This window comes from Chiroxiphia lanceolata, chromosome 9 (assembly GCF_009829145.1).
Source record: "Chiroxiphia lanceolata isolate bChiLan1 chromosome 9, bChiLan1.pri, whole genome shotgun sequence".
NCBI classification, from domain to species: domain Eukaryota; kingdom Metazoa; phylum Chordata; class Aves; order Passeriformes; family Pipridae; genus Chiroxiphia; species Chiroxiphia lanceolata.
In genome coordinates this window covers 19,173,648-19,200,546 of record NC_045645.1, presented here as the reverse complement: position 1 = coordinate 19,200,546, position 26,899 = coordinate 19,173,648, and the positions used below count along the sequence as shown (strand labels likewise).

The 26,899-nt window shown below is 36.8% G+C and overlaps 1 protein-coding gene across 2 annotated transcripts in view; it reads right to left on the bottom strand.

Annotated features, from left to right (window-relative positions):
- Positions 1 to 26,674, bottom strand: part of AGL (amylo-alpha-1, 6-glucosidase, 4-alpha-glucanotransferase) — a 32,674-nt gene extending 6,000 nt beyond the window's left edge. The window contains exons 1-26 of one of the 2 annotated variants that reach the window (XM_032697131.1): positions 26,636 to 26,674; positions 26,060 to 26,209; positions 22,887 to 23,097; positions 21,860 to 22,026; positions 21,220 to 21,423; positions 16,619 to 16,800; positions 16,276 to 16,387; positions 15,863 to 15,983; positions 15,581 to 15,683; positions 15,393 to 15,490; positions 14,670 to 14,809; positions 12,781 to 12,968; positions 11,590 to 11,713; positions 10,361 to 10,524; positions 9,714 to 9,815; positions 9,318 to 9,470; positions 9,087 to 9,237; positions 7,923 to 8,047; positions 7,708 to 7,820; positions 7,460 to 7,594; positions 6,816 to 6,946; positions 6,098 to 6,234; positions 4,909 to 5,042; positions 3,605 to 3,780; positions 1,786 to 1,888; positions 333 to 558 (exon numbers count right to left, since the gene is read on the bottom strand). In XM_032697131.1, the coding sequence (XP_032553022.1) occupies positions 333 to 558; positions 1,786 to 1,888; positions 3,605 to 3,780; positions 4,909 to 5,042; positions 6,098 to 6,234; positions 6,816 to 6,946; positions 7,460 to 7,594; positions 7,708 to 7,820; positions 7,923 to 8,047; positions 9,087 to 9,237; positions 9,318 to 9,470; positions 9,714 to 9,815; positions 10,361 to 10,524; positions 11,590 to 11,713; positions 12,781 to 12,968; positions 14,670 to 14,809; positions 15,393 to 15,490; positions 15,581 to 15,683; positions 15,863 to 15,983; positions 16,276 to 16,387; positions 16,619 to 16,800; positions 21,220 to 21,423; positions 21,860 to 22,026; positions 22,887 to 23,097; positions 26,060 to 26,141 (3,582 nt within the window). In that variant the 5' untranslated portion in view covers positions 26,142 to 26,209; positions 26,636 to 26,674. Of the gene's footprint in view, positions 1 to 332; positions 559 to 1,785; positions 1,889 to 3,604; positions 3,781 to 4,908; positions 5,043 to 6,097; positions 6,235 to 6,815; positions 6,947 to 7,459; positions 7,595 to 7,707; positions 7,821 to 7,922; positions 8,048 to 9,086; positions 9,238 to 9,317; positions 9,471 to 9,713; positions 9,816 to 10,360; positions 10,525 to 11,105; positions 11,230 to 11,589; positions 11,714 to 12,780; positions 12,969 to 14,669; positions 14,810 to 15,392; positions 15,491 to 15,580; positions 15,684 to 15,862; positions 15,984 to 16,275; positions 16,388 to 16,618; positions 16,801 to 21,219; positions 21,424 to 21,859; positions 22,027 to 22,886; positions 23,098 to 26,059; positions 26,210 to 26,635 lie in introns of those variants that run through there. The other variant, XM_032697133.1, reaches the window with a different exon arrangement.
- Between the last annotated feature and the right edge of the window lie 225 nt (positions 26,675 to 26,899).

The following is a 26,899-nucleotide window of genomic DNA, read 5'->3' as shown; positions in this document are numbered from 1 at the left end:
CTTTCAAAAGAAAAACACCAAACATTTTCCATGAGCATCCTTAACAATGGCAATATGCTGTATACAGTTTTTCACATAAACATTTTTCCAAGACTAAAATCAACAAAACAATTTAGAAGCTGATGGAATTTTTCTTCTCCTTTCCCAATCCCCTGCACTTGTCTAATCTGTGATGCAGACGTAGCAAGAACTGTCTAAAATGCAGAATTCTTGTGCTATAATCAAACTTCACCATAAACAACAGATAGCAACAGATTCTTGTAGCTAGAAAAAAATAACATCATTTCATTAAAATATTATAGTTGTATTAAATACTTAGAAATCATCTTTACCACAGTGCCTGCAGGCTGAGGAGAAGAGTCATCTCTCGGGTACATCCTAGCAACGGGACACCTGAGAATGTCTAATCCATTTGGAACAATTTTACAGTAGTCCTGGATACACTGAAGCCACCACCACACAGCATCTCGACAGTTGTATCTGGCATGTGTGCCCCCGCCAAGCAGATTGGGAATGAGACCATGTCTTAAAGTCCCACCAAATGCTAAAATGATGTTTCTAGAACAAAAGAAAACCACAGTCTTGACTAAGTTGCTTTCAGGGTCATTACCGGACAAAGTATTAAGCACAAAGCATACAGGATTACCTTAATAGCAAGGTAGGTCGAGAAGACAAAAAGGATTTTAAAGACAGATGCCAAAAGTTTGCTGTTGAAAGCTACAAATTACTCCATTTAGCATGAACTTCATTTGCAATAAGAAGTCACCCAATCCCTACAAATTCCTCAACATGAATACATTTAAATCAGTTGGCACAAAACATACAACATCTATTCATATGGAAGAGATAGTTTGCTTTTTTACACGTAGTGATATAGACCCTAAATCCAAATCCCACTGAGGTCACAGGGAAGGTTTTTATTGATATTGTTTATGATTACCCTGGTATCCATTCTGATGGGTGGGGTGGAATGGGGACGGAGGGCAGGAGTAGATGGGAATTTCCTATTAAAATACAGAGAGGTGACAGCAGCTGAGGTTATGAGAAGTTTCATTCGAGAACCGTTGCGCATACCTTGCAGAAAACATGGATTCCAACTAGCTTTAAAAAGGTAAACATACTACTAGACTGCAGATCTCACTGCATGAGAAAGCTAATAGGTGGCCAAATGCTCTACAGCATAAATACATGCTAATTTAAACCAAGTAATTTTTATGTTTCTATCAGTGTCAAGCTCCACCCAAATTAAAATTAATCAAAATATCAAATCTATCTGGCTTATGTACGGCTTATTTGTCAGGTTAAACATTTACAGACACCTGATTGTAACAATCCACAATTAAATGATTTCTAGTATTAACAGCCAAATAGTAGCAGTTACAAAAAAATTATGCCTGCAATCACACATTTCTTATAAAAATAATATTCTCTTGCTACTTCGAATTTTTACATAAGAAATTCAGAAAATATTTCTCAGCAACAGTGATGCAAATAAATGTGAAACAATCACTTTAGGGACAAACAGTAGTGTTACAGAGATTAAAACTACCTCAATCTATACAGAACATCAGCTTTGTATCAGCACTAAGAAAGCAAAAGAGAATCATTTTAGTGCTATTTTTAATTCCACTTAGAGAGAACTCCCAAATACACTTAGTGCCATTAAAGTTTCATACTGCACATCAGCTGTTTCTAAAAGCTTGAGCGTCATCTCAGGTTTTGAGAGCGCTGCTTTTTCCTAACTACCTACAGAGCCGATAAGAACTAAGGTTAAGTCAGTCTTACCTTGATTCGAGATAGCGCCCGGTAACTAACATTAGACCTCTTAGTGCAATAAAAGTGTCCCTTCCCCAAGAACGAAAAATTCCAGAAGAAAAGTGAGGTAAACCTGAAAAGAAATGTCATTTTTCATCTAATTCATTGATATAGCAGAAACCTCCAAGCACACAAATATGTATAAAGTAACCAGAAGTAGAAAATATATTCCCATTTATAATTTTTTCCTAGATTAAGATATTTAAAGTAAACAGTGTTCTAGACCAAGTTTTTGACAGAATGAAATACACCTTATTCTAGAACAATATCTTCTAGAATTTCAAGATCACACAACAGCATTTCTCATATCAGTAACATTTAAATTTGTATTAAATCACTTGGTAACTTACCCAAGTGCCGTCCCTTAATTAAAAGAAACAGAAAGAAAACTAACAAAAAGTCAGAACTATGGCAAGATTATAACACTTTATTGGCAAGAGTTTATTTATGAGAGCTGTGCCATCTCAGTAGCATAAAAGGGATATGACTGTTCTCAGCTACTATGAAAGACATCCTGTTTTTCTTTTCCAGCAGCTTATAGAACTACTTTTTACTGCAGACATTATAACATATAGCTTTAAGAATGATTCTAAATAACAATGCATAATAATTACAACAGTAAGGTCCATATTTGTCTTTTCTTCCATTTATTAACTTTTCTGATCTCTCAAACAGAAAGTTTCAAACTAGCAGTCTCTTGTGCATGCTTGACAGAACAACATTTTAACTTCTATCACTTACTTAAATACAGTATTTGCTAATACTTTAATATGGCCTCCACATCTCTGCAATTTTATAATACATGGCAGCAGCACTTGAGAATGACAATCCATGTACAAATCAAAAATCTCAGGCACAACTCCCAGTGAATATGTGAAGGGAATATTTAAAACCAAACCCCTTAGTATAATTAATCTTTATGACCAGTTTAAGGGAACACTGTGCCTCTGTGCTTCTAGGTAACACTAAAGCAGGCAAATGGAATGTTACTAAAATCCAGAACTAAAAGCAGTAGAACTACACAAAAGGCAGACGGCAAAAAAAGAAGAAAAACACTCCAGTGAGCGAGATGCCACCGCATCTGTAGATGTTTAAAAGTTTCTATGGCTTCAGAAAAGGAATGGGCTAACTCAGAACAAAAATAAATTCATTCTGAACCACAGAAGATAATACTTGGAACATAGAAAAGTGCTCATAGGAAGATTGCCAGATGCTGGCAGAACATTTGGAGGTATAAACACTATTTGCTGACTGCTTTTATTCTCTCTCCTTTGGGAGACAGTTTCAGATCAGGAGTTCTGGTTTGCTAATGGTTCTTTTTCCGAGAACTTGTAAACAATAAATTCACTCTTATTATTCCAGTACAATTAAGTTCTTAAATTCATGTTTAGAAAACAAACTAAACCCCATTATCATAAGTATATTCAACTCAAGCAAGTCTGCTGTAAAGAAAAACAACATACTTGTGGATCTCTGAATATGGTAACAAAGACAGCTAAAAATGTCTTTTAATAAAGTGCTTACAAATAAAGATCTCCCTCCCAACTCCCATGAGCAGTAACAAAATGGTTGTCCCCAAGAAGCACTGCTAGACAAAACTCCCACACTTTTAATAGGGCAAATCTTTACCTTACACACAGGACAAAAGTGAGTGAAATTGCTACCTATATTTCATACATGGTTGCTGACATATGGATCCCAAACACATAGCAGAAAATTTTAATATAGTCATTAAAAACAGTTTAACTATTTTAGAAGACTTTTTTTTTTAAAGGTTGTTCTCACTTACCAGCTGCCAAGGAAACGCAACACTGTTCCTTCTCATTTGTAATCTCATTGAGCCTATAGGGAACATCATGTAAGGAAGGAGACAGATTTGGCAGACAAGAATATTTTCCTATTCCACACAACTGGATTGAACCCAAGGAAAGGTGTTTAACAAACGTTGATCCATTTTGCACAAAGCTGTAATGCAACATAATTAAATTAATTTTATATTCAACGATATCAGTCTATAAAATGTTCCCTTTTTCTTTTACAGAAGGCTATGTTAAGTATTAAGCATAATATAAAACCTAAAAATGAATTAATACTAGTATTAAAAATGAATTAATGCTAGTATTTTGCATTAAATAACTTTTACATAAAATTTAATTTGTAGATCACTCACTTCCCCAAAATGTGCGCCCAATGTTAGTCTTAACATTTATTAATTTTAACAGGAGTTTTTATGACAAATATTCCAGAAAAAAGGGTTAAAAAAAGGAAGTTGTTTTGGTTTAGATCTAAGACTTCAAAAATACGATAAAAATATGTTACTATGAAAAAAAATCTGTGAAACCTAGTCAGTCTTTTTCAAAATCATATTTTTTGTATATTCAGATATACACACAAAAACTGCAAATAAAAAAATTTGACAACACATTGTCTAAAGTAATGCAATCTGCATTCCTGACTAATCTTCAAGCATTTTCATAAAATATACTATGGTCCATGATTTTACAGCCATACCGAATTCTATTCCCATTTTAATATCTGTATTTTTACAAAACAACACTGACTTGTTTAGTATGTTTATAGCTAGGAAAAAGCCTCTATTAAATCAATCTCCCTTCCCTTTGCAAGAAACAGAGCAGCAGACACTGAAGATTAAACAGTTATTTTATGAAGTAAGCAAAGTGCTCAGATAATGAAGAATATGTAGCTGTATCAGAGAAGAAACGCTGAACAAAGCATGAGCATAAAATCCAATCTCATATTTTCTTACCTACCTGAACTTTAAGGAATCATTGCAGTGGTACTAAAATTATGGCAAAAAACCCTTTCAAAGCCTGGCAAAGAAATGCTGGTTTAAGGTTTCCTCCTCCTACTGTACAATGTCAACAGGAATTATAAATTCAAACCCTGGATAGGAATATGAACTCTCAGTCTTTCAAACCACCACTGTTAGAAGATGGATTTGATTTTCACTACCTATTTTACCCTTTTACATTGGAAGAGTCTGAAAACATTCAAATTACATTCTCTAGCAGACAAAACTTGAAGATGCAAATACATACAGATACCTCTATAGCTCTGATATGCCAAGCATACCTAGACATCTGATGCCATCCCACATCCAGAAGTGTTGTGTATGCACCCACTAATATGGCATCAAAGTAACACGGGATGAGGTAACGGGGAATTCTCTTTAGGTACACAAACATGGCCTTCAACCATTTACCAACCTATTAAAAATATAATATAATTAGAACTTGATAAGATCAGGGCTCAAAACCCAGTACTTTCATGATCCATACGGTTACAGTATTTGTCACAGTTTTTGTACACATATTACACCCAAGTTATGCTGCATCCTCATGCTCCAGAATTTCAGCTAAGAGAGATGAACTCTAAGAAAAGTAGTAAGGAGAAATTTCATTTGTAATATCACATATAAATGGGCCAAAACATTAAGTATAGAAAGTGACTATATTTTGCTAGTCTTGTGCGAAAAAAAAGAACTATCATGAAGTTGTTATGAAAACTGAGTAGCAAAGGAAACTACAACTCAAAAGGTATCACTATAACGCAGCATTGGAAGGAGGTTTCTCCTTCTTTCTTTAAAAAGATAGGACTGAAAAGATGAAGCTTGAGATCAGGAATAGAAAAGTTATCAGAAGGCTAAATTATGTACAGCCACTAGTGAATATGACTGCAGATCTGGGTCTAGGACTCAGGATTCTGGACACTCACATCCTTGTGTCATTTCAAAATGTTTGACATCTGAAAAGTATTTCTCTTTCCTTCTAGACTTGTTAAATAACATCATGACAACCTACTAGGAAGTCGCTAAAGATTTAAACCTTGCAGATGAAGACTGTACCTGTCAAAATATAACACTATAACTGTATAATATTCATGTGTGCCTTAGCAGTACTTAGGCACTCTTTTGAAAGTACTTTCTTAAAAAAACCAAGAAACAAAACCCAAAAACTAACTTCATTCTTATTTGTGGAAAAGTAATAAACAGGGAGTGACACCTGCCAGCCCTTACGCAAGAGCTAACAACCCCTCTACACTCTACATATTTTTCACCTCCCTTTTGTATTTATCTAGTCTTAAATGGGATTGAGGGGAGGGAAGAAAAACATATTTATTAATAGTTCAATCACCTAGAAGAAACTGCCTATACAAGAAACATGGCATACACAGTCTGAATTTGAAAATATAACAGTAGTTGAAAATGAAACAAAGTAGCAATTTAAAACCCCGAAGTCACCAAATAAGTACTTTTACTGACCTCTGCACAGGCTCCACCACGTGAAATCAGACGATTACTGACATAATCAATCATCCAGTCTCCAGATCTTAAATTATCACAAAATGGATGACCCAAATCATTCTTTGGTCTAATGTCTGCCATCACGGACATTAACCCTGAAGATACAAACCCAACTGTGTATTAAAAGACACACCCCTATCACAAACACTTGTTACAATTCAGGGGGAAAGGTACACAGCAACAGACGCTTCAATTGGATTTGAATATTACTTCTTTTGATCTGCATAAGGAGTTAGGCCACTCAATTGTCGTTTCCTCAGCATACATCCTAGAAAGTTATGTAAATCATGGTGGAATAACTAGCAGGATGGAATTCATATGTTTGATAAATGACAGACAGTCCTCAGCAATCCAGTAATGCCTAGGGGTTTGATTAATGCAACTTTTCACTGGAGGTGAAACTTTTCACTTCTCTTTTTACTTTAAGAGCCCAGGTGTTGGTGTTAAAACATATATTGGGTTGCAAAGTTAAGTTTCAGAGCATTGAGAGAGAGGGGGTTTGTTACAGCATGTGATTTCTTGGGTACAACACTGATTAGTAGCATGGTCAAGTAGAAAAAACTTACTGTTTTTTATTCAAACAATGTCAGTGGCAATACAACAGCCACTCATTACGGTATGATCCAGATTGAGCAGCTCTAATTCACTTTTTTTATTGAAATGCTGAAGCTCTTACCTTGGAGGCCTGCATACTTCAGCGGTGACCAGTTTGGTATATTGTAACATCCTCCACCATCTTCTTGTTCTTCTGCCTCACATCTATATAGCACTTGATTTAGGTCGGCCAAAGTTAGTTTAGATGCAATACTGAAAAAACAGTGAAAAAAAAAAAAGAATGAAACCCAAAAGAAAGTAAGGAAACGGGGAAAGGATTTCACAAACAATTCTAATTTCAGATCTACATTAAAATACTAAAATATATACAACTCTCACAACACTTAATCTTGGAAATTAAGAGCTTGATTTTTCAGATGTTCAGAGATGTTCTTCTCAGATGTTTCAGTATTTACTTAGAAACGCACTATTAAGTATAAAACTCAAACAATCACACCCATCCCAACAGTGAGAAGCAGTCCATATTAGAAAGTTTACTTTAGGCAGCGATTACACAGAACTGGGAAGTTTTTTGTATTAACTCTACCTAGTATTATACATACAAGAAGAATATCTCAGAGCTTTTATTGCACTCTGACAGTCGAAATCCATCTGTACCAACAACCACAAAAAAATGCAACAACTCCTCACTCTAAGTTTACATAATATTCTTTGCTCCCATTGTATCTCTCTCAGTTCTACATCAGAAACTCAAAGAATACTCACGAAGAAAACGGGGTTTTTAAAATCGGTGCTAAATGATCGTCAGGAAGACTTCCAGATTTAAAATGAGGGCTGAACTGGATCAAATGGTTGCGGAGTATACCAACAGCCTCCTGTGCCTTTGGGTCAAGACTGACTCTGTGAATATGAAAGCACATCTTGTAGAAATACAGCACTTAAAATAGAGTGATAGGAGACTTGAGAATAGTTATTTTCAGTAACACAGCCGTTTGGCAACGACAATAACGTACCTGAATACTATTATACTTCCCGGTGTTAATTTTTCAAATTCTATTTCTTGAACAAATTCATTTGGCCCTTTTATGGCAGTTCCAGCTTGCTTTATGATTTTACTGTCTTTTATCTTAGAAAAGAAAACAAATTTGCAACTGGAATTCAGTGTCTTTTTCTAATGTAACGAATGACAAAATATTACATCAGAACATGAGTGAAGGAGGTTAATTACCTGGATATGCTCTCTGAGTTCCATTGCGAAATTAGGCAATCCATTTATAAAATGTAGATCTTTTTTGTAGGGACTAGCACTTCTCTCAACAGTCCTAGCCTCAAGTACTACTTCTTCTATTTTTCCTAAAAAAAGTTAAATCATGTTGCAGCTCTTAAGATACTTCAAATGAAAAGTGATTCTTTTGAAATTATGAAGCAAAACCTAAAACTAAAAACCTAAATGCTCAAGGTACAGGTCTGTGTCACACAGCAAAAGAACAGAAACATATGGGGAAGTGTCTTAAATATCTTATAAACATTCACTACATGTTCATATGTTGTATTGTATTTAAAATGGTGATTTTTGTTATTTTATAATAAATTAGCCATAATATCAGACAACAATTAGTGAATTACAACCTGTTTTTTACTGGTCACCAGTTTTCTTAGTTTCCCTATTATCCTTTAGAGACTGTGCTAGTTTGCTTTCCAAACTGCAGCTACAGATGGTTTATCTTTAAAGGGTAGAAATTTATTATTAATATGCAGTTATTCTAATTTTCTCTAAGGTATACAAATCTTGTAAATGCCTTAACATATAACGCAACTGATTTTAAAACAGGCACACACACATGCACTCAAAGAACTGAGTATACTTAAAAAGCCAGTTTGGAAAGCTTCTCTTCAGAAATATGTCCAGGTAATGTGTAGAAGTCATTATATTTTGCTACTATTAAGTACAGTCAATACTCTGCATATTCAATTAATATTATGTATGTACTCCATATATATTATCTTTATATTAATATATGCACTACAGACTTGTTTATGATGTATTTTAAAACTACAAAATAGTTATATATAAGAAAACTGAATAGCAATGATACCGACAAATATAGTAAGATTTTAGCCTTTTTCCCCAGTATAACACACTTAATAAGTAGTAATCCCCCCAAGTCTGACAATTAACCATCTTGCTGTTAACTATTACTAGTTCACAAACAAGACTATAAACAATAACACAACCTCATGAGGAGTTTGCAGCAGGAAGTATACTCAAATATGAATGCTTTTAAATTCTCGTATGGATTTCCTATGCATGTGCTTGAAGTGAAAAAGCATGGAAATAGAATAACCTGAATTTTTTGTACGCCTGCCATCTCTTGAAAAGAAAACTGATTACCTGGGATACACATTTCAGGTACTTCTTTACTATAGAAGCAAGTTTTAGGATCCCTGAAGGCCGTTCGACACACAGCCACGACAGACTGGTGTGTGGTAGGGCAATGTCTTGTCACTGCGACTATATCTTCATCAACCTGATCTACATACACCTGGAAAAGACATCCCATTACAACTGTGCTCACTGAGAGCATATACATGAAGCAATCACAGTGTCACCCTCACTTCTTGCCTGATTAAAGCCTTTAGCCCCCAGCTCCTGATGCAGCCTGTTTATGGCCAGCCTTCCTGCCAGAATTCCTGTTTGGAAATTAACTTCACCAGAACTCAGATGTGCTGCTGGATTCCATTTTGAATAAAACCTCTCTTCAGATACTACAGAGATCTGTAAAGAAATTAAGATTTAAGCAAATATGAATTACTCTGAGGAAAAAAACTCAAACTATCACGCCTTGAGGTCTGAAATATATAATAAATTTAAATCGCATATGCAACTAGACAACATGAAGTAATGCCATCGAGTAAACTGCTTGAAATTTCAAATAAACAACATTAAAATACGAGTTATAGGACAAGAAAAAGGTTATATTTTGAAAAGCAACTTAGGAGTTGAACTGTAGACCCATACCTGGTGTGGCACTAGTTCATCATAGCCTTTGGTGCTTCCTGTAGCACAGCAAGCCATGGAAACAATCATGGCACTGGGAAGAGCATCATAGGCAGATCGATGCTGCATTAAAAGATACACAGGTAATAAACAGTGAAAGAAAGATAATTCAACCCTCTCAATTCAGCATACAGAAGATATATTTAACAGAGGAAGTGCTAACTCATGATCATTATTTCCTCAATCACAACAGAATTCTTGAAGAAAATTACTACAAATGGACTAAGAAAAGCAACTTAAGAAAAACCATCAAAATAAGCACTTCAATGCCCACCACTCTCTCTCATTCTCTCCTGTAAACAGAAGCTTAGGTGAGCAGATCAACAAGCAGAGAGAGAATCATTTACAGAAACTGGAATGAAAGACTCAAAACAGTTTATTTAGTAACTTCTCATACTTATCCCCTGGAAAGACAAAATCTTGAATGTTAGAAGGAGCTGTTAAAAAATTTTCTTCACTACATGAAAACTTGAACATCTGAAACACTTTTTTTCCCATAAATATCATTCAGAAAAAATATCTAGATAGCATCGAGCCATCCCACGGTTCAGAAATATCACTTCAGAAAATATTACATGTAAACTTAGTTTTTTGCCTTAGGTGCTCACCTGAATTGGACATTCATTATCATGTGTAATATCCATGAACAGTGCGTGAGCAATAGCTGGTGTCAAAGGCCTCAAACGTGGCTGAACGAAAGATCCGACAGGTTCACCTCCAAAACGATAAACTAACCTTCCCTCTTCATGGCTATTATAAGCAGTCATTGCCTCTAAAGAACAAAACAAGTAAGTGTTTGCCTAAGAATAGCTACCACAGAGAACAGCACGCACAAAGATGTTAATGCAGCATTTAGAAGTTGTTATTTAGGTGTGCTCAATCATTAAAAAAAAACCCCAAAAAATCACATGTAACTATATTCTCCAATGCGGACACACAGCCTCGGAGTATTCTATTGACTATAATATATTAAGGAAGAGAAAGGGGAAAAAGGACAAAAAAGCAGAGATCAAACTGTTTCTCATAGGTTTTAAAAAAAAACTCATGCAACAAAAATCAGACACGATGCAGCACTTACACAGCAGAACTGTGCTACAACTTCTTTTTCCTCTCGCTAGAGTAAGAGTGAAATATTTAACCTTCTGTAAACTAATGAAGGAAGTCTTCTCTTATTTAACAGCTAGTACTGTATTTTCTACTGAGTATCAAAAGAGTTACAATACAAAACCTGTACTTCCAATTACACGGAGTATGAAATTAAAAGTGCATAATTCAGTAGAAAACTTTTTCTTGGAAAAAGCACGTCATCTATAATCTCTCGTTGGAAAGAGACCACACACGCAGCAAGCCTACCTCTTATTAAGGAGGTAATGCCCAGCCTATTCACAAAGATATTGTCCAGCTCCTCATTTCCTGTGAACAGTTCAGCCACTACATACAAATCGGCTCGCAATTTTCTAGCTGTGTCCAGCATGTACTGCAAAAAGCACAGCCAAAAAAGCCACAGAAAGGGGAAAGGTAGATACAAAAAAGGACAAGTTTCAAAGCTAGGCAGGGATTGGACAATAGGAAAATGCCATGCAGCAAAGATAAACAGAAAGCCAAAATTAAGGAACAAAACAAGTTGTTACACAGAAAAGGACACACAAACATAAGCAAAACCAAGAATGAGCACACAACACAGGAGACATTAAACAAAACATGAAGAAAAGGTAATCGCATAAGCAAAGAACATGAACATGTGAGAAAAATAAAAAAGTATACCAATGTTAGTTTCACAGTTAAAACTCCAAACCATACACGACAATCCTACATAATTTTCAACTGCTTATTGTACCTCTAATCAGGCTGGTAATTCCCAGGCGGTTGACAAAAACATTGTCAATGTACTCACTGCCCGTGAAGAGTTCAGCTATCACATAAAGATTAGGTCTGACTGATCTGGCTGTTGCTAGCATCTCCTATAGATCATAATACATTTTTAATGCAAGACATCCATTGTCAGCTATGCATACACAATCATTAACAGGAATGTTAACCAAACATAAACGAGTCATTCATACATGCAGCACATTAAAAATACTCTTAACATGTAAGTTTTATAAAAATATATTTATATTTTAAAGATATTATTGATGGGCTGAGTAATTCTAGGAAATTTTCTGTAGACTTTAAGCTAATTAAAACCTTCTTTTTAAACAAAATCTTAGCTCAAAATGCAAATGCAAAGGTTGGATAAAAGAGATGTCTCTTGAAGTAAGAAATCTGAGCAAGATTTCAGTTTAAGCCTTCGTAGTTACCGTTCAAAAAACGGTAACAATAAATGAAAGAATGGCAGAAGTTTTGAAATGGCTGCATTTAAGAGCCACTTACAACTTTTGTACGGGGAAATTAACTTGTTTTAGTGAGCTCTTCATAGATTTAGATAAGCTCTGTAACAAAGCTAAGACTAAGCACTAACAAGCCGCACTACTCAAAACCTATTTAAAGCCAATTTACTAGGCACAATTTCTGGATGTAGTCAGCTCCATGGAAAACAACAAGCACTAGTCTTAAAAATATACCTGCTAGACTAAACTTTTTGCAGGTGTTCTTAACCAACTTTTAAATTCTGGGAAGTGAATCACTTCCTCTTCAATTCAGCAACAGAAAAATATATATGGAAAAAAAATAACCCAGACTTTCAACCAAGTCTTGGCAATGACTCCATCTAAAACTGACAATCTGGATACTGAAAGTCATTGCACTAAGTCCATAGATAAGTGAGGGAAAAGTTAGCCAGGCCTGACCACATCCGCAATATTTCAGCTAAAGTAGAGAATTAAAAGATACAATAGCTACACCACTCTGCTATTTGCTTAAAGTAGCTGAAACCACATTTAAACATCACCAGAAAAGAAACCTATGCTATGAGGAAGATTCATTCACACCTGGACTCTGCCATGTAGATCCTGCAGATTTTGTAGCAACAGTGCAGGACCTATTTCACAGGCAGAAGCTGCTTTATAATAAACACAATTTTCCGTACCTCAGCTACATGAATAGGCGTTGAGTGACAGTTGTCAAGACGAACACCATGGAAATATTTGGCAGTGATTTCAGTGTATTTTTTCATATGTGCCCAGAGGTATGGGCAGTCTTCAGGTTTATTACCATAACGCAGTTTCACACTGTCTCCCCAACAAATGAGCTCTCTTCTCAAGTAAACATTCGAACCTGTAAGGGAAATAAATTCACTTCAGTGTAAACATATTATAGAATGTGCAGCAAAATCAAAATGCGGTATTTTATTTTCTACTGCTAAGGAGTAGAACAACACTCTAATGAAGAGTAAAAATTCTAACAATAACCTAACAATAATAATTTTAACAATAACCATATCAACTCAAAATCTATATGCCCTACAACGATATAATATATGGTATAATTTCAGACTCCTCCAAGGGAATGTTTAGCTTCTATAGTGATACTGAAATAATTCTTCAGATTGAAAACAAATTCCTTTTAATTCTTCAAAGTAGTATAAAAACTACTTTGAAAAAAGAAAAGAGCAGCAAACAAATGAACAAAATCAGTAGTTTGGTTGTTTATAGGGGTCAAATTCAAAAAAGCATCTCACTGTGCCAACATAAACTGTGACAGCCATGATTTACAATTTTATCTTCTGTTAACAGCAGACTGTGATGAATTTCCAAAGCTAGTAAGTAAAAAGCAGGGACTGTAAATTACCACTACTTCTAAAAAAAGTCACTTAAGCACAGTCAACCTTTGTCTTCACTAACAGCAGCATAGCCACGTGGACAGAAAAACTGGCTTTCTTTGGATGTACACTGTGATTTTTAAAGGACCATTTAGAGAACCTGCTGCATTTGTTTCGCAATTCCTTTATTTGTGCCCTTACGTACCATATTTTCACGCTGTGTTCTCATTTGAAATAATGTCTGGCACAAAACAAAGGCATAACACAAGTATAAAGTACTCAAAAAGCTGTAGATGAATTAAGAGAGAAATCAGTAAGGCAAATTAAGTACACTAACTAAAGCCAGTGACTGAAGGAAAAAATACAACAGTCTGTCTAGAAGAAAGGGCAATAAGATGAGTGGCAACTGAACAAAACCACCCTTGAAACACGTATTATCTTCATCCTTGAGAAGGAGAATAAAAGCAAACAAAATGCAGTGAAAGGGCTGTAGATTACCATGCAAAAATTAAATGTTTGCTAACTCCGGATCACTCTGGAATATCAACAGATTAGCTTCTAAAAGAGTCCCAAACTCTTAGATTGTTTTTAATTATAATTAAACTGGCCTTTGTTTGATTTAGTTTAGAAAGTGAAAGACTAGCCTGAACACAAGCTTTTTTTGCTTTTACTGCATATCAACACTGTCCCTAAAGGAGTTACATTTCAATGTTTTAGTGCATGGTGATTTTATCCTATTTTACCATCACAAGTAATCTGCATATTTAATTTACATTAACTGGTTCATCTCTTGACTGTCTGACTACCACTCGGTGGACTTTTCAAGGATCCAGTTTTTGCTCACTAATGCAGTAAAATACTATTCACCTTTTCATTGCATTAGTTTTCTGCCACACTGTCATTGTCTCATGGAAATGCCAACAAGCACTGGTGTTGGAACAAAGTACAAAGTAAGCAACAAAGACAATGACAAAAGTGGGGAGGCAGGACGTCCCCATTTCAGTGGCAAAAAGCTGGTAATTTCCCTCTCAAATCTTGTAAAATTGTACCTCAAATTCCAGTTCTTACAGTTGATCTGTGTGCTGAATGGGAAATTAAAGTGCTATAAGCTTAGTATCTGCTAATACATCTGGAAAAAAGTAGACTAAATAAAATCCTTTTTGCTTTGGCTAGAATATCAAATGGTTTGTAAGTAAATTCAAAGTTCTTTTGCAAACCTGGTTCAGCAAAGTTTCTAAGAGGATCATCTCCCATAACCCAGCCATTATGAGCCATGAAATAACAAGCTTTATCTGGCTGATGTATCATAGTTTCTTCTTCCTCCACAGTCATCTCTTTAAATGGATATGTAAAATACCTATGGAATAGACAGACAATTAAGGGGGGGGGGGGAAAAGACAAACACCAAAAACCTATGGTAACCTAAGCCGCAATCCATTGCCTTTGAAATTAAAGTACTCTAGGAACTGAGTTGTACATAATACAGATAAAAAAAAGCAGCTTGTATAAACGATGGGGAGTTTTCTTTTTTGTACCAAGCTTTGAAGAACAAAGGACAGATGCTGGCACTATCTTGGTGTCAGTTGGTAGCATAAGATTAAAGCCCTAGTTCTTCAGATAAATGACTGGCATCGAGTACATAAAACTTGAAAGGTGTAAACTTATAGTTCCACTCCTCTTCCACCTACAACAGCAATGTGCACTATGTAAGGCTTTGATGTGCTCTGAGTACTATCTCATGCTTTCTGGTCACATTTATTTATTAAACAGTAACCACTGTTGCCTAAAAACCCCTGTCAATTCATTAAATGGCATTTGTCCATGGGAAAGAAAACATGCACTTATTATACATACTAATGTTTACTTTTAACGAACTTTCAACTCGTTTTCCCTGGATAGATTCTAATAGTTTCCAAACAAACAAAAAAACATGTATATACCTGGTAACTAAGGGATTTTTTCTACTGATAAGACCCAGCTTAGGACCACCACAAGCCATTCGTTCATAAACCACAGTCCCCACAAGACAATTGACAGCCTAGAAGTAATTAAATGATGCATTATTGAAATGCCTGCATTTGTTTGCAATTTGAAACAATTCAGTATTAAAACACAGTAATTATAACACCTGTTCTTGATGGTGAGTAGTTTGTCTGTATTGCTCAGCGTTTAGTTCCTCAATCCTCTTGCGAAACCAGTTACAACATTCTTCTATTGCAGCTGGTCCATTGCTTATCAGGAGGACAATAAAAGAAGAAAACGATTAGAAAAAATTATTTCAACAACACACAGTACATATAACTAAAAGGAATAAAAAATTAAATTTTTTCTCATCGCTGAAAATAATGTGATTTGGCTTCACAAATTTAACTTCACTTGTGATTTTAACTTGCAATCAGTAATACAATACCTGTGTGGTATGAATGTTGCCAATGCTATATTCATATCTACAGTACAGCCAAGTCGCCTATAATCAGGGTCTTGAAGTATTTGAAGATGTTGATTTGGATCAGATTTAGTGCTCATTTTGCCTAGGAAAAAGACAGAAAGAAGAGTACTCAAAATAAAAATAGGAATTACATTCAAAGGGCACAGAACTTTTACAATTCTAGTATCAGCAAAGATAAGGGTGGATGAAGGCAATGAAGTGGTACAAAGTATTAAAAGCCTTTCCTAGTCCTCAAAGCATTCTTGTATGATGCTTAAGTCAGCACGGCAGATATCTCACATAGTAAAAAATGGCATTATTTTGTTTTCCATCTTACTGTCTCTTGAACTATAAATATTTAACTCACATGCTTCAGCAACATACTCTTCCTTTACCTTGAGTTAGAAGGGTTTTAAATTGCTGCACAGCTTTGTTAACATCCACTTGGAAAAACTCCCATAGTCTAATTCTTGGATATATATCTTCATGAATTATTCTACGTAAACACTGTAAAAATTAAAATTATGTTGGTTAATAAATGTTGCTTCATATATTCTAAAAAAGCTAAGCACTGACACAAATTTCTTAGAAAAAAATTGGAGAGTAAAGGCTTATTTCACTAAATATATCTGCAAAGTATACACCATTTTATACTGGTATATAAACTTAGAAATACTGAAAGGTTTAATCAGCTATTTATGCTATTCATTAGCTTATACTTAGTTCTCGTTCACTTACATTAAGGTGTTGATCACTCTCAATCAAGGGAGGGACCCCTTTGGCAATACACTTCCCATCAGCCACCATACCAGTCAAGTGCCACAGAGCTCTGTCCAATACCCAAGCTGGCTTCAGGTGAGGAGAATTTACAAGGTTATAGCCACATTCTGGATGCATCCTGAGCCATTCACTGTTAGTAGCTTATTGAAGAAAGGAAAAGGGGGGTGAAAAAAACCCTCAAACAAAAACATAAGTACATAAGCTGAACACTTCACTGTCTTTTGCAATCATCTTCACACCAAGAAGTTAAGGTACTATGGCACATACAGTTCATTCACATTTCAACTAGGTTTTCCACGTCAATAGAAAGCCATGTTTTATGCAGAAGTGTTTCCTACTGATTGCCACTTTTATTGCAACAAACACAGCTGCAGAAACTGCAGGGAAACTTTTTGTTAGTTACAGAAAAATATGCAATAGTACCACCAATTACAAAACACTGAAAAAAAAAAAAGAAAACAAATCACATTTTTGTTGCAGGAAATACATCAAATAACCAACATGAGATGCTGATGTTCTTTGTGTGTTGAAAGCCAAACATACATCCCAAACCAAGATTTATGATGACATAAACTGTTTAATTTTTAATATTCATCACACACAACCAGAGAACAAGAGCGCACACACACCACCCAAAAAATAATGAAATTTTAATTTAATGAAAAATATGGTTAAATGTGCTTTTAAGAAAGGATTAGCTGTGATACTTTTGTGTACATAAGAAGCAGAGTGGCAGGAAGCGATGCCACTGAGTCTTACACAGGAAGAGTGCACTGTCTGGTGCATGCAAATGCAACAGTAATTGAGATCAAACACTACACTCTGTGTCTATTTTCCAAGTTTCCCCTGTAGCATCAACAAGCACCAGAAAATATGCTGAACATTAGGAATTCTCTCAGAGAAGGTGAGTCTTCACCAAAAATGGGTGTAGTATTCTAATATAGACAGTGTGCATGTAGCAATATGATTAAATACATATAGTCGAACAATTTGATTTTGGAAAGAAGAAAAAATCCAAGAGTTAATTTATTTTCATTTTTGAAGCTGTCCTAAACACTGTCTAACTGAAAATAAATTTCATAGAATCATAGAATGCTTTTGGTTATATTCTTCTGAATAAACACCTGCAGTTGAAAAACTAAATAAAAAGAAGAAAAACCCAGAGAATGCCTAAGAACAAAACTCAGGTTTTCAGAAAAGCAGAGAAAAACAGAAGTAGTACTTAATGCATGGGAAAATATATAATAAATTATTGTATTAGAAACATGAAGAGTCACTAACATGCCCAGAATTATAGCAGAACAAATAACACCTAAAATCCAAATTTCCTTAGTTCAAAGAAGTTAAAACAAAAATCTCAAAGGGAAAGAAAAGATATCATAGCTCAGTCCATAGTGTAAACAGCTCTTCTGAACACCCTTTAACATTATATCTCAAGACAGTTATGCACATGGCAAAATTCCATGTTTATAAGGTCAAACCATTTGTAGAAATTAAGATCTGCATGGTTTAAATACCACCTACAACTAAACTCATCATGTTTTAAAGTTACATAAAGCAGCAATAAGCTTAGGCTGATAAAGGCCTAAAAAAATTTTTCAGCTAGGTTGAAAAAAATTTTTTTCTCCAAAAAGCAAAACCACTTGTACTATTCACCTACAGAGAACTATGATTTATTATAAATGACTTTCATGAGTAAATACAATTAATTCTAAAAAGGCAATGTATAATTTAAATCTAAGGGATTAACATAAAAAAAAAAAAAGTCAGCAGGCCTTCCAATAATTCTGGTATGGAACAGAACGATGTTTCCTGATCAGAAGGCAAGCTTCAGTGATTCACAACATAACACCATAAGAAATCTAACCCTGCAGGAAAAAAATTGCCCAAAACATCACTGGTGATTACATTTGCTACAGCTAGGGAAAAAATAAGTATAGTACAGAGAATGTGTGTGTATATATATATATGTATGTATGTGTGTGTGTGTGTGTGTGTGTAGTACATAGTAAGTGTAAGAATATGGAAATACCAATACCAAGTCAAGAAATGACAGAAAATTTTCTGAAATTCATTAAATTCTTCTTTGGAAAATCCGAAATTATTTCTTTAAATTACTAACTCATTATTATATAAATTAAACACAAACTTAATATTTAGTAGTGATGCTCATGGTCCAAGACCTTTCTTTTTAATTCTTTTTAAAGCTGAGAAAAAGGTGCTGTTTGATGCAATCAGTTAAGTGCTTGAAAGTAGCATTTACTCAAGTACTATATTGCCATTACACAATAGTAGCCTCTTGTGAAAGATAAATAATATAAAATTTATCTCAGTTTATTTTTATTCCTTTATACAATTTATTACAGCCACTGAAAGCTTAGGAAAGGAAAAAAACCAAATCTCTTGTTTCTATCTCCCAGTGAAAAGTAAATGCCAGTTGACATGTACTTCTTTCTTGAATCTACGCAGGTCCCAGAGAGAGTCTGGCAGTTTATCTGTGATACTCCTGTGAAGAGGCCAAAGGTGCACCGACATTTAACACGTCAGTGCACGACTTCACTTTTAAAGTCAGACCATGGATGCTGGCTTTCATTAGAGCCTTACGGAGATGCTAACAACAAAAACTGATTCCCACTGCTCTCTACTGTGCAAGCAGCCTGCTCTCCATTCCCGTGTGAACACCAAACACCTTAATGCTTGCTCCTGAAAGGGAGCTGTCTGACTCCCACAGGAACAGAGGGGAATACAGCTGTCTCAACCAGAAAGAAGAAACTACCAACAGACAGAACCAGTGTAAGCTGAGGGGTCATGAGCTGTTTGAATTAACGGCATTAGAGGATTTACAGTGAGACAACTTAAGCTTCTCAGGCAGACGTGCTGCAGAATTAATAATGATGTGCAAGTATCCATAATCGGTTCAAATAATGGACTATACATTTTGTGCCTTTCATATTCAAATGAGTCTATAAAACATGTTTTACAATTAATCCACCCTAATGTGCAGGAATTAATTAATTGAACTACTGGAAATCACTGTTCAGTTAAGAGGAAAAAAAAAGTTAAATTTCCATCTAATCAAGATTCAGACAAAAAGAATCCCAAAAACTATTTCCCTATCTTCTTACTACAAAAAGAAATCCAAAAAGCTCCACAAGCATATAACATCAACATATTTTTTGGCTAACGCTACATTTATCATTTAGTAAAGTTTGGAGACAGTCATATATCAAGAGGTTTGGATTATAAAGAACAAAAAGGAGGGGGGAGGAAATTCAAGTTTAAAAGCAGGCAGCAAAGCCAGCAAGTATACCTTGCTGTATGTTTAATGATGTAAGTCAGAACCACAATCATCTGTGTATTTCTATCCTCTTAGAAAACACTTTTCAACATCCTTTCACCATAGTACAAATGTTGAGTCATCCATCCCAATGGAGATGACTAACTCCGAATCTCACATGAAAAAGTCCTTCTACAAATGTAGCCAAATAATGTGACATTGTTCTTCTCAAATATATTCTGGTGTCTAAATTTTAGAGCTAGGTATTTCTATGCATAAAAAACCCCAAACTGTCTCCTCGGTAGCATGCAAATATACACTGTACAAACAGGATCTCAAGCATATGTAACAGAAATTGGACTTCTAGTTGGTCAAGTGCAAGAAATTTTTTATCCAGAATTGGGAGAATGTTTAAAAGCCTAATTCCCTCAGACACATAGCCAACAACTATATTTAGTAACTTTTCAACAAACAGATAGGGCAAACAGGGCCCACGTTGCATTGCAGAGTGATTGGATCGGAATGTTTGGCAGCAGTCAACACCAAAGAACCAAAGCAATTAAAGCTTGAAATTCACATATATCTGTATTTAGGGTATTTTAAGCCTCAAAAGGCATCAGTATACATAACTACTTGTTGTACTCTGCTATAAGAATCTTTAGGATTACAGCATAACACCACAGAACAAAACCCACTGTCCCTCAAGCAAATAAGTAACACCTTTGATGTATTAGCATATCTATGCTTAAAAAACAACCTGCCCCCAACTCAAAGCTCTCTTTTTTCTTTCCCCACAGACTGAGTTGTAACATTTCCTCTATTGCTTAATCCCAGCCTCTTGTCCCAGTTCTGTTTACCATCTGCATATTAGACCCAAATCAGAGTTTTTAAGCAACTACAAGCATAATACCGAGTTTAATAAGTACTCAGTTTAGGTTCACCAAATAATTCATAATGCAGACTCTGTTCAAATATGTGGGAACTGCACACCACAGTTCATGAAAATAAGCATATTATATAGACACATACACAGCTCATTAATCCTCTTTAAAAAGGGCTCTCTATTCACTCTTTCAGTAACAATACTATATCCTTTTACACCTGTTACAGAGACATATCAGTTATAATTGTAAGGAGTTGTTCTGGACTTGAGAGATTCAAAGGTAGAGAACTACATTGCTTAAAACAGCTACTAAAAAATGCATTCAAGAGGGACAAGTTAAGGGAAATAATGAAACATAATTATAGAAAAAATCTGGTTATTAACACACAAAAATCGTACCAGTGTGATTGTAGACTACATCTGTGATGCAAAGCATATTCCATTCATTTTTCATTTTCTCCACAAGAGCTCCTATATCACTCCAAGTGCACTTTTTATTATGGGTTGAAAATTCAGGATTTACTTCTAACTGGTCAGCCAGTGAATAACATGATCTAGACAGTCCAAGCTTCTGCAGTGGCGTAAAATGAATCATGTTGTAACCTATGTAACAAAAAACCACTTATTCAATGAGGAAAAAAAGCCAAAGTTAATTGGAAGAAGCTTAATAAGCTGTAGTTATAGCACAGACTTAGAGCTGGTTTTTGGGATAACCAGTATAAATTAATCTGAATCTTCCCCTTGAAATTCTGCATAACACAAGTTATAAAAATCACCCTGAAAATTCTACAAACTTCCAAGTTTATCTGAAATCAAAACAATAAAAGAGAAGTGGTTTCCCATATTAGGAAATCCCTGAATTTTTGCACCTCTGGCAATATTTTAATCATTTCAGTGACTTAATCAGTTAATTGAATATAGTATACAATATTTAATCTAAAAAAGAATAAATGAGCTCACACTGAAGCTCTTCAGTGTAACTTTGGGTTTTGATCATAAGACAAAAACTTATATCCTTCAATATGTGTATTGGTATTACCTGTTTCTTTTGCAACTTTAAGTCTATCTTCCCATTCATGAAATGGTCCCAGACACTTAGCAAGGAATGTCTGGAGCGTAACACAATCCAAAGGTAGCACATGATTATCAGCTCCAACATGCAAAATAGGATCCACAACTACGTAACCTCCACCGCTTTTTTCATTTCTAGGAAAAATTAATTTTCATTGGTACAGTTAATAGCCATGGTCTTTCAAAAAGAGAATCCAAGCAGTACAGCTATTTAAAAAACACAGTAGCCCAGTACAGGGGCTGGGGGGAGAGGAGCAACAGGACTGCAAGGCACCTGAAGAAAACAGGAGACATTGAAATGTTCATCTTTTTGGCATCATCTCTCCACTGGAATTAAAAGAAAGCAATTGAAACACAGAGCTTTAAACTCTCAAAAGTGAGATACCTTTGTTATTTGCTGAGACAGAGTACAGGTTCCTCCCTTCGGCATATGGACAGAAACACAGAAAACCTGACTGCCCATCTATTAGACAAAGATCTCCATTTTGAGCACCATCCTCAGGTAGATACCCAAAGCTAAATGTCCTTTTAAGCCTGGAAGAATTTAACCACCCATCTTCAGAAACTCCAAATACCAGACTACAATTATTACAGCTACTGGCATTCTCTTCTTCAGTTGTCCCACTGAAACAAAGGAGGACATAAAGGATGCAAGTAAAGAATGCCAGAACTTCTGTGCTAGAAAGGTAGAAAACAAACCTCAAAGTCAATGAAGTACAAATTAATCATTCATATGCTCATAATGCTGATGAATTTGAAAACTTGTAAAAATAGATTGCTTCTCCAGCATTCACAGAAAATTAACTTGGTTCTGTATATTCTTCAGAACATCTCTGCATCAGAAGGTTTCAAAAAAACACCAGTCAGTCTTTCATTAGTAGATTTGGATTGGCCCAATGGTTGCAATTGGAAAAACACATGGAAAACCCGGTTTTCTTCAAGTTAAAGTGTAGAAGTAGACTGCATTTGGCTGTAAATATAAGAATTTCACTCACCCAAGACTAAAATAGTACTGATATGACCCAGAAATTTGGAGATCCAGCTTGCAGTATTTGTCAGAGTCATCCTCCTTTCCTGCAGGATTGTGCCATGATAATGTCCTGAACTTGTGGCGATCAAACACTTCTCCAGAAGCTGGATAATTTGTGTACACAGTAACGGGCTTGCCTTGAAGAGTTGGGCCCAGTCGGAACTGCAGTTCAAAACCTCAAGAAAAAAAAAAGAAAATCACTATCAGGATGACTAGGTATTTCTAGTCTGTTATTAAAACTCCTACTTTGATATCATGTTAATAAGAAAGCACCAACATATCTGACAAGAATTTCAGCAGAATGATATATTTCTACTGCAAAATCTCATAGAATATCCTGAGCTGGAAGAGACTCACAAGGATCACTGAAGTCCAATTCCTGGCACAGGACAGCCCCAGGAAGCACAACATGCCTGAGAGAATTGTCCAAACACCTCCCAAACTCTGTCAGGTTTGGTGCTGTGACTATTTCCCTGTTCCAGTGACCAACCACCCTCTGGGTGAAGAACCTTTTCTTAATATCCGACCTAAAACTTCCCTGAGGCAACTTCAGGCCATTCCCTCAGGTCTTGTCACTGGTCACCACAGAGAAAAGTGCCTGCCCCTCCTATTCTCATGAAGAAGCTGAAGGCTGCAGTGAGATCTCCCCTCAGTCTCCGCTTCTCCAGGCTGAACAGACCAAGTGCCCTCAGCTGCTCCTCACACGGCTTCCCCTCCAGGCCCTTCACCATCACTCTTCTTTGGACGCTCTATAATAGCTTTAGATCTTTATTATACTGTGGCACCCAAAACTGCATCATCTCTCCCTACCTTCGTAACATTGCTCTTTGCATACTTTACATATAGTCCTTTTTCCTTTACTTATATGACATTATTCGTCTCCTTTCCTATTTGTTTCTCTTTGCTATATAAAAGTCTTAAAAAAGAAATATAGGAAAACACAGTGATCATCAGACTGCATGAAATTTTATGCAGTCTTTATGTGGTCTTTAAGTACGTATGTTTACCAAATCACAGGCTGACTCATGACAATGCCTGAAAAAAAATTAGGAACACATTTCAAAGCAGAAAATATTTCAAATCCCTTCATTATTCACTGAGGGTTCACTAAACAGTGCTAAACTCCTTATGCTTTTATACATAAAATGATATATAATGTAAAATTATATGTACTTGTGTGTAATCTACAATATACAAATTTTTAAACTTTCAGAGAGCTCAGCAAACCAGAGGAAGTTTTGTATACATGCTGCAGGCTACACACACAGAAACAGCCTTAAGTTTAGGCTGAAGATCCCCTTGATAATGAGAAAAAATTGAGTTAAAAAATTAGGACCTAAAACCACATGTAGTCTGTTGAGTTGGATATAAAAAAAATTCAATTTAGTCAAGAGGTTTCAGAATACGCTTCCACTTGCGGGTATGAGGGCCACCATGCAATTAGCACCACCATTAGCATGGCTAATTACAGGGTTCTTTCAAGTGAATGAAATGGATATAAATTCTTGCACAGTGACTTTTCTAAATTACATGCCAGTCACATAGGTAACTGTAGTAAAACACCTACTAGCTCTAGCAGTCTACAAAATAGGGAGTAAAAGAAACCTGAGTATTTTTTAAAAAAGAGAAAGTTATTAATACACCGAGAATGAATCAAAGCATAAAATATCAGGATGTCAAGTTCCAGTATCATAAGTCAAAAAAACCCCCACTTGCTTATTAAGCAGAATCATGGTGACCCTAATACCAGAATTCACTGTCTGAAAACATTTAAATATGTCCGTCCACGTTTGGCATTCCTCTTACTAACAATCACCACTGCACCAAAACCCACCATGCAGAGCAATGGTTTTTGGATCTGAATATCTTGCAGGTAAAATAAAGCTTATTTGAATGAAAAAAAAATAAATCACTTTTGGAATGTTAAGTACACTCTCTTAAGTACTGACCTGACATTTTGTTACAGGGATTACTAAAATTAGAGGACAGGGATATATGCCATTGATATCTTATTTCCTGTAACAGTAATACTGACATCAGGAATGCTGTGCTCAAAATTAGCTATGCCCTCTTGGAGACTTCTACCAGCAAAGGCACTCTGAATGTCTGATAGTCCTGCACTTCTGTGTCACTCAAGAAAATCTACACAACTGGATGGAAGAGTTAAAAATGGAGGTTAGGGTCAACTCTACACTTCTTCAGTACTGACATTTTCTTATATTAGACTGTAAGAAAATTTTGAAATCAATATAGCTGAAGAGAATTTTTATTCTCAAGAACCAAAATCTTGCTCCTTTACTAAACCACTTTGATATTAGGTTACTAGATCAGTAACACACAGTACTAAAACACACAAAAATTCATAATAAAAATTGTTTCATCATTAAAAATATTTTTTTAAAGACAGTGATTTTAGTTTTATAGTCTGAATTTGCTGACTGGCATAACAGTCAACCAATTAGTAGGGGGGGTTGTTTATTTGTTTTGGTGTTTTGTTTTTGTTTTCCAAATAGACTTAGGAACACTTCAAGGAGAAACAATGTCAAGTTCTTAGAAGTATTCAGCAGTGCTAAGAAATCTGACAATGAGATTTAGGAGGAGCTAAAGAGCTTATATTCTGAAATACTACCTCAAACTTTCAGACTTTGCAAAATGTTAGTATTGCTGACAGATTTCAGAATTATAATATTAAAACACGGAATGCTGCATAAGACATTGCAGATAAAACACTGGAGAACTTGACTTATAAGACTTCTTCGGGTCCCTGAAGTACAGGCTATAAAAGGAGAGGGACAGAGCCCGTCCAAAAAACGCTTTGTACTTCACTCTCATTAAGACTGACGGCTCCAGGCCAATCTGCTCTTCATTTCTCAAGAGTTTTATGAGTCAGACCGAGCCGTGTCTGGAGCCCATAGAGCTCTGCAGTGGAAGCAAGAGCGTCAGAAATTGTTTCACATTAAAACAACAGAAAAGGTAAAACCAAACCAAACCAACAAAGCCACAGCCAAACCCAAACCAACAACAACAAAACCCCCAAACCCCACCAAAACAGGCTGAGCTCCGTTTCCACCGCCGTCCAAAGACGGTGCCGAGGTCCTGACCATTTCCCTCTCACCCTGCCCCGCCGCCCCGACCTACCCTGCTCCAGCCTGAAGAGGGTCTTGTCCAGTTTCTCCATCTCGCTGAGGTGCAGCAGCCGCGTCTCCTTACCGCCCGGCATGGCCGCGGTCGCCCGTCCGGCGCTGCCCCCGCGCCGGGACACTCACTGCGGGGAGGGGGAGGCGAGCCCTGCCGTGAGGGAACACACACAAAACCCCGCATGTCAGCGGCGACCCCCCCGTAAGAAGCGGCCGCTCGGGAACGCCTCACGCCGCCGGCCGCGCTTACATGTTCCCCGGCGCCGGGGGAGCGCGGACACGGGCGCTGCGGACACGGGCGCTGCGGGCAGGGCGGAGGGCAGCCGGGCGCGGGGCGAGCTGTCAGCCGGCGCCCAGCGCTGCCTCGGCCCCGGACCGGCAGTACCCCGGAGCAGCTCCCGTCCCACAGCACGGCCCGGCCCGCAGCCAGAGCGGCGGGGGTGTCACCGCGGAGGGGGAGCCTGACACCTGTCACTCTCCGCCCTGGCACCCCCGGCGACCCCGCCAGGCCCGGCACGGCCGCCCCGCCGCCCTGCGCGGGGAGCGCTGTCCGCCGCAGCCGCCCCGCCATACTCACGAGCGGGCCCGCACAGCGGCGGCGGCGCCGCTCCCCGCGGAGGGCGACGGCTGCCGAGGCCGAGAGGAGCCGGAGCCGGGGCTGGAGCTGCCCGTCCGCCCTCGCCCGCTGCGGCCGCCCGGGGCTAGCCGGGCAGTCAGTGACGCACTTGCCCACAGCCGCGGCGACACGGCTCCTTTCCTGCCCTTTTCTTGCCTTTTTTTTGAAACAAACTTTATTGGTTCCGCAGCCGCCGCGCTCGCAGACGGGCGGCGCCTGCACAGC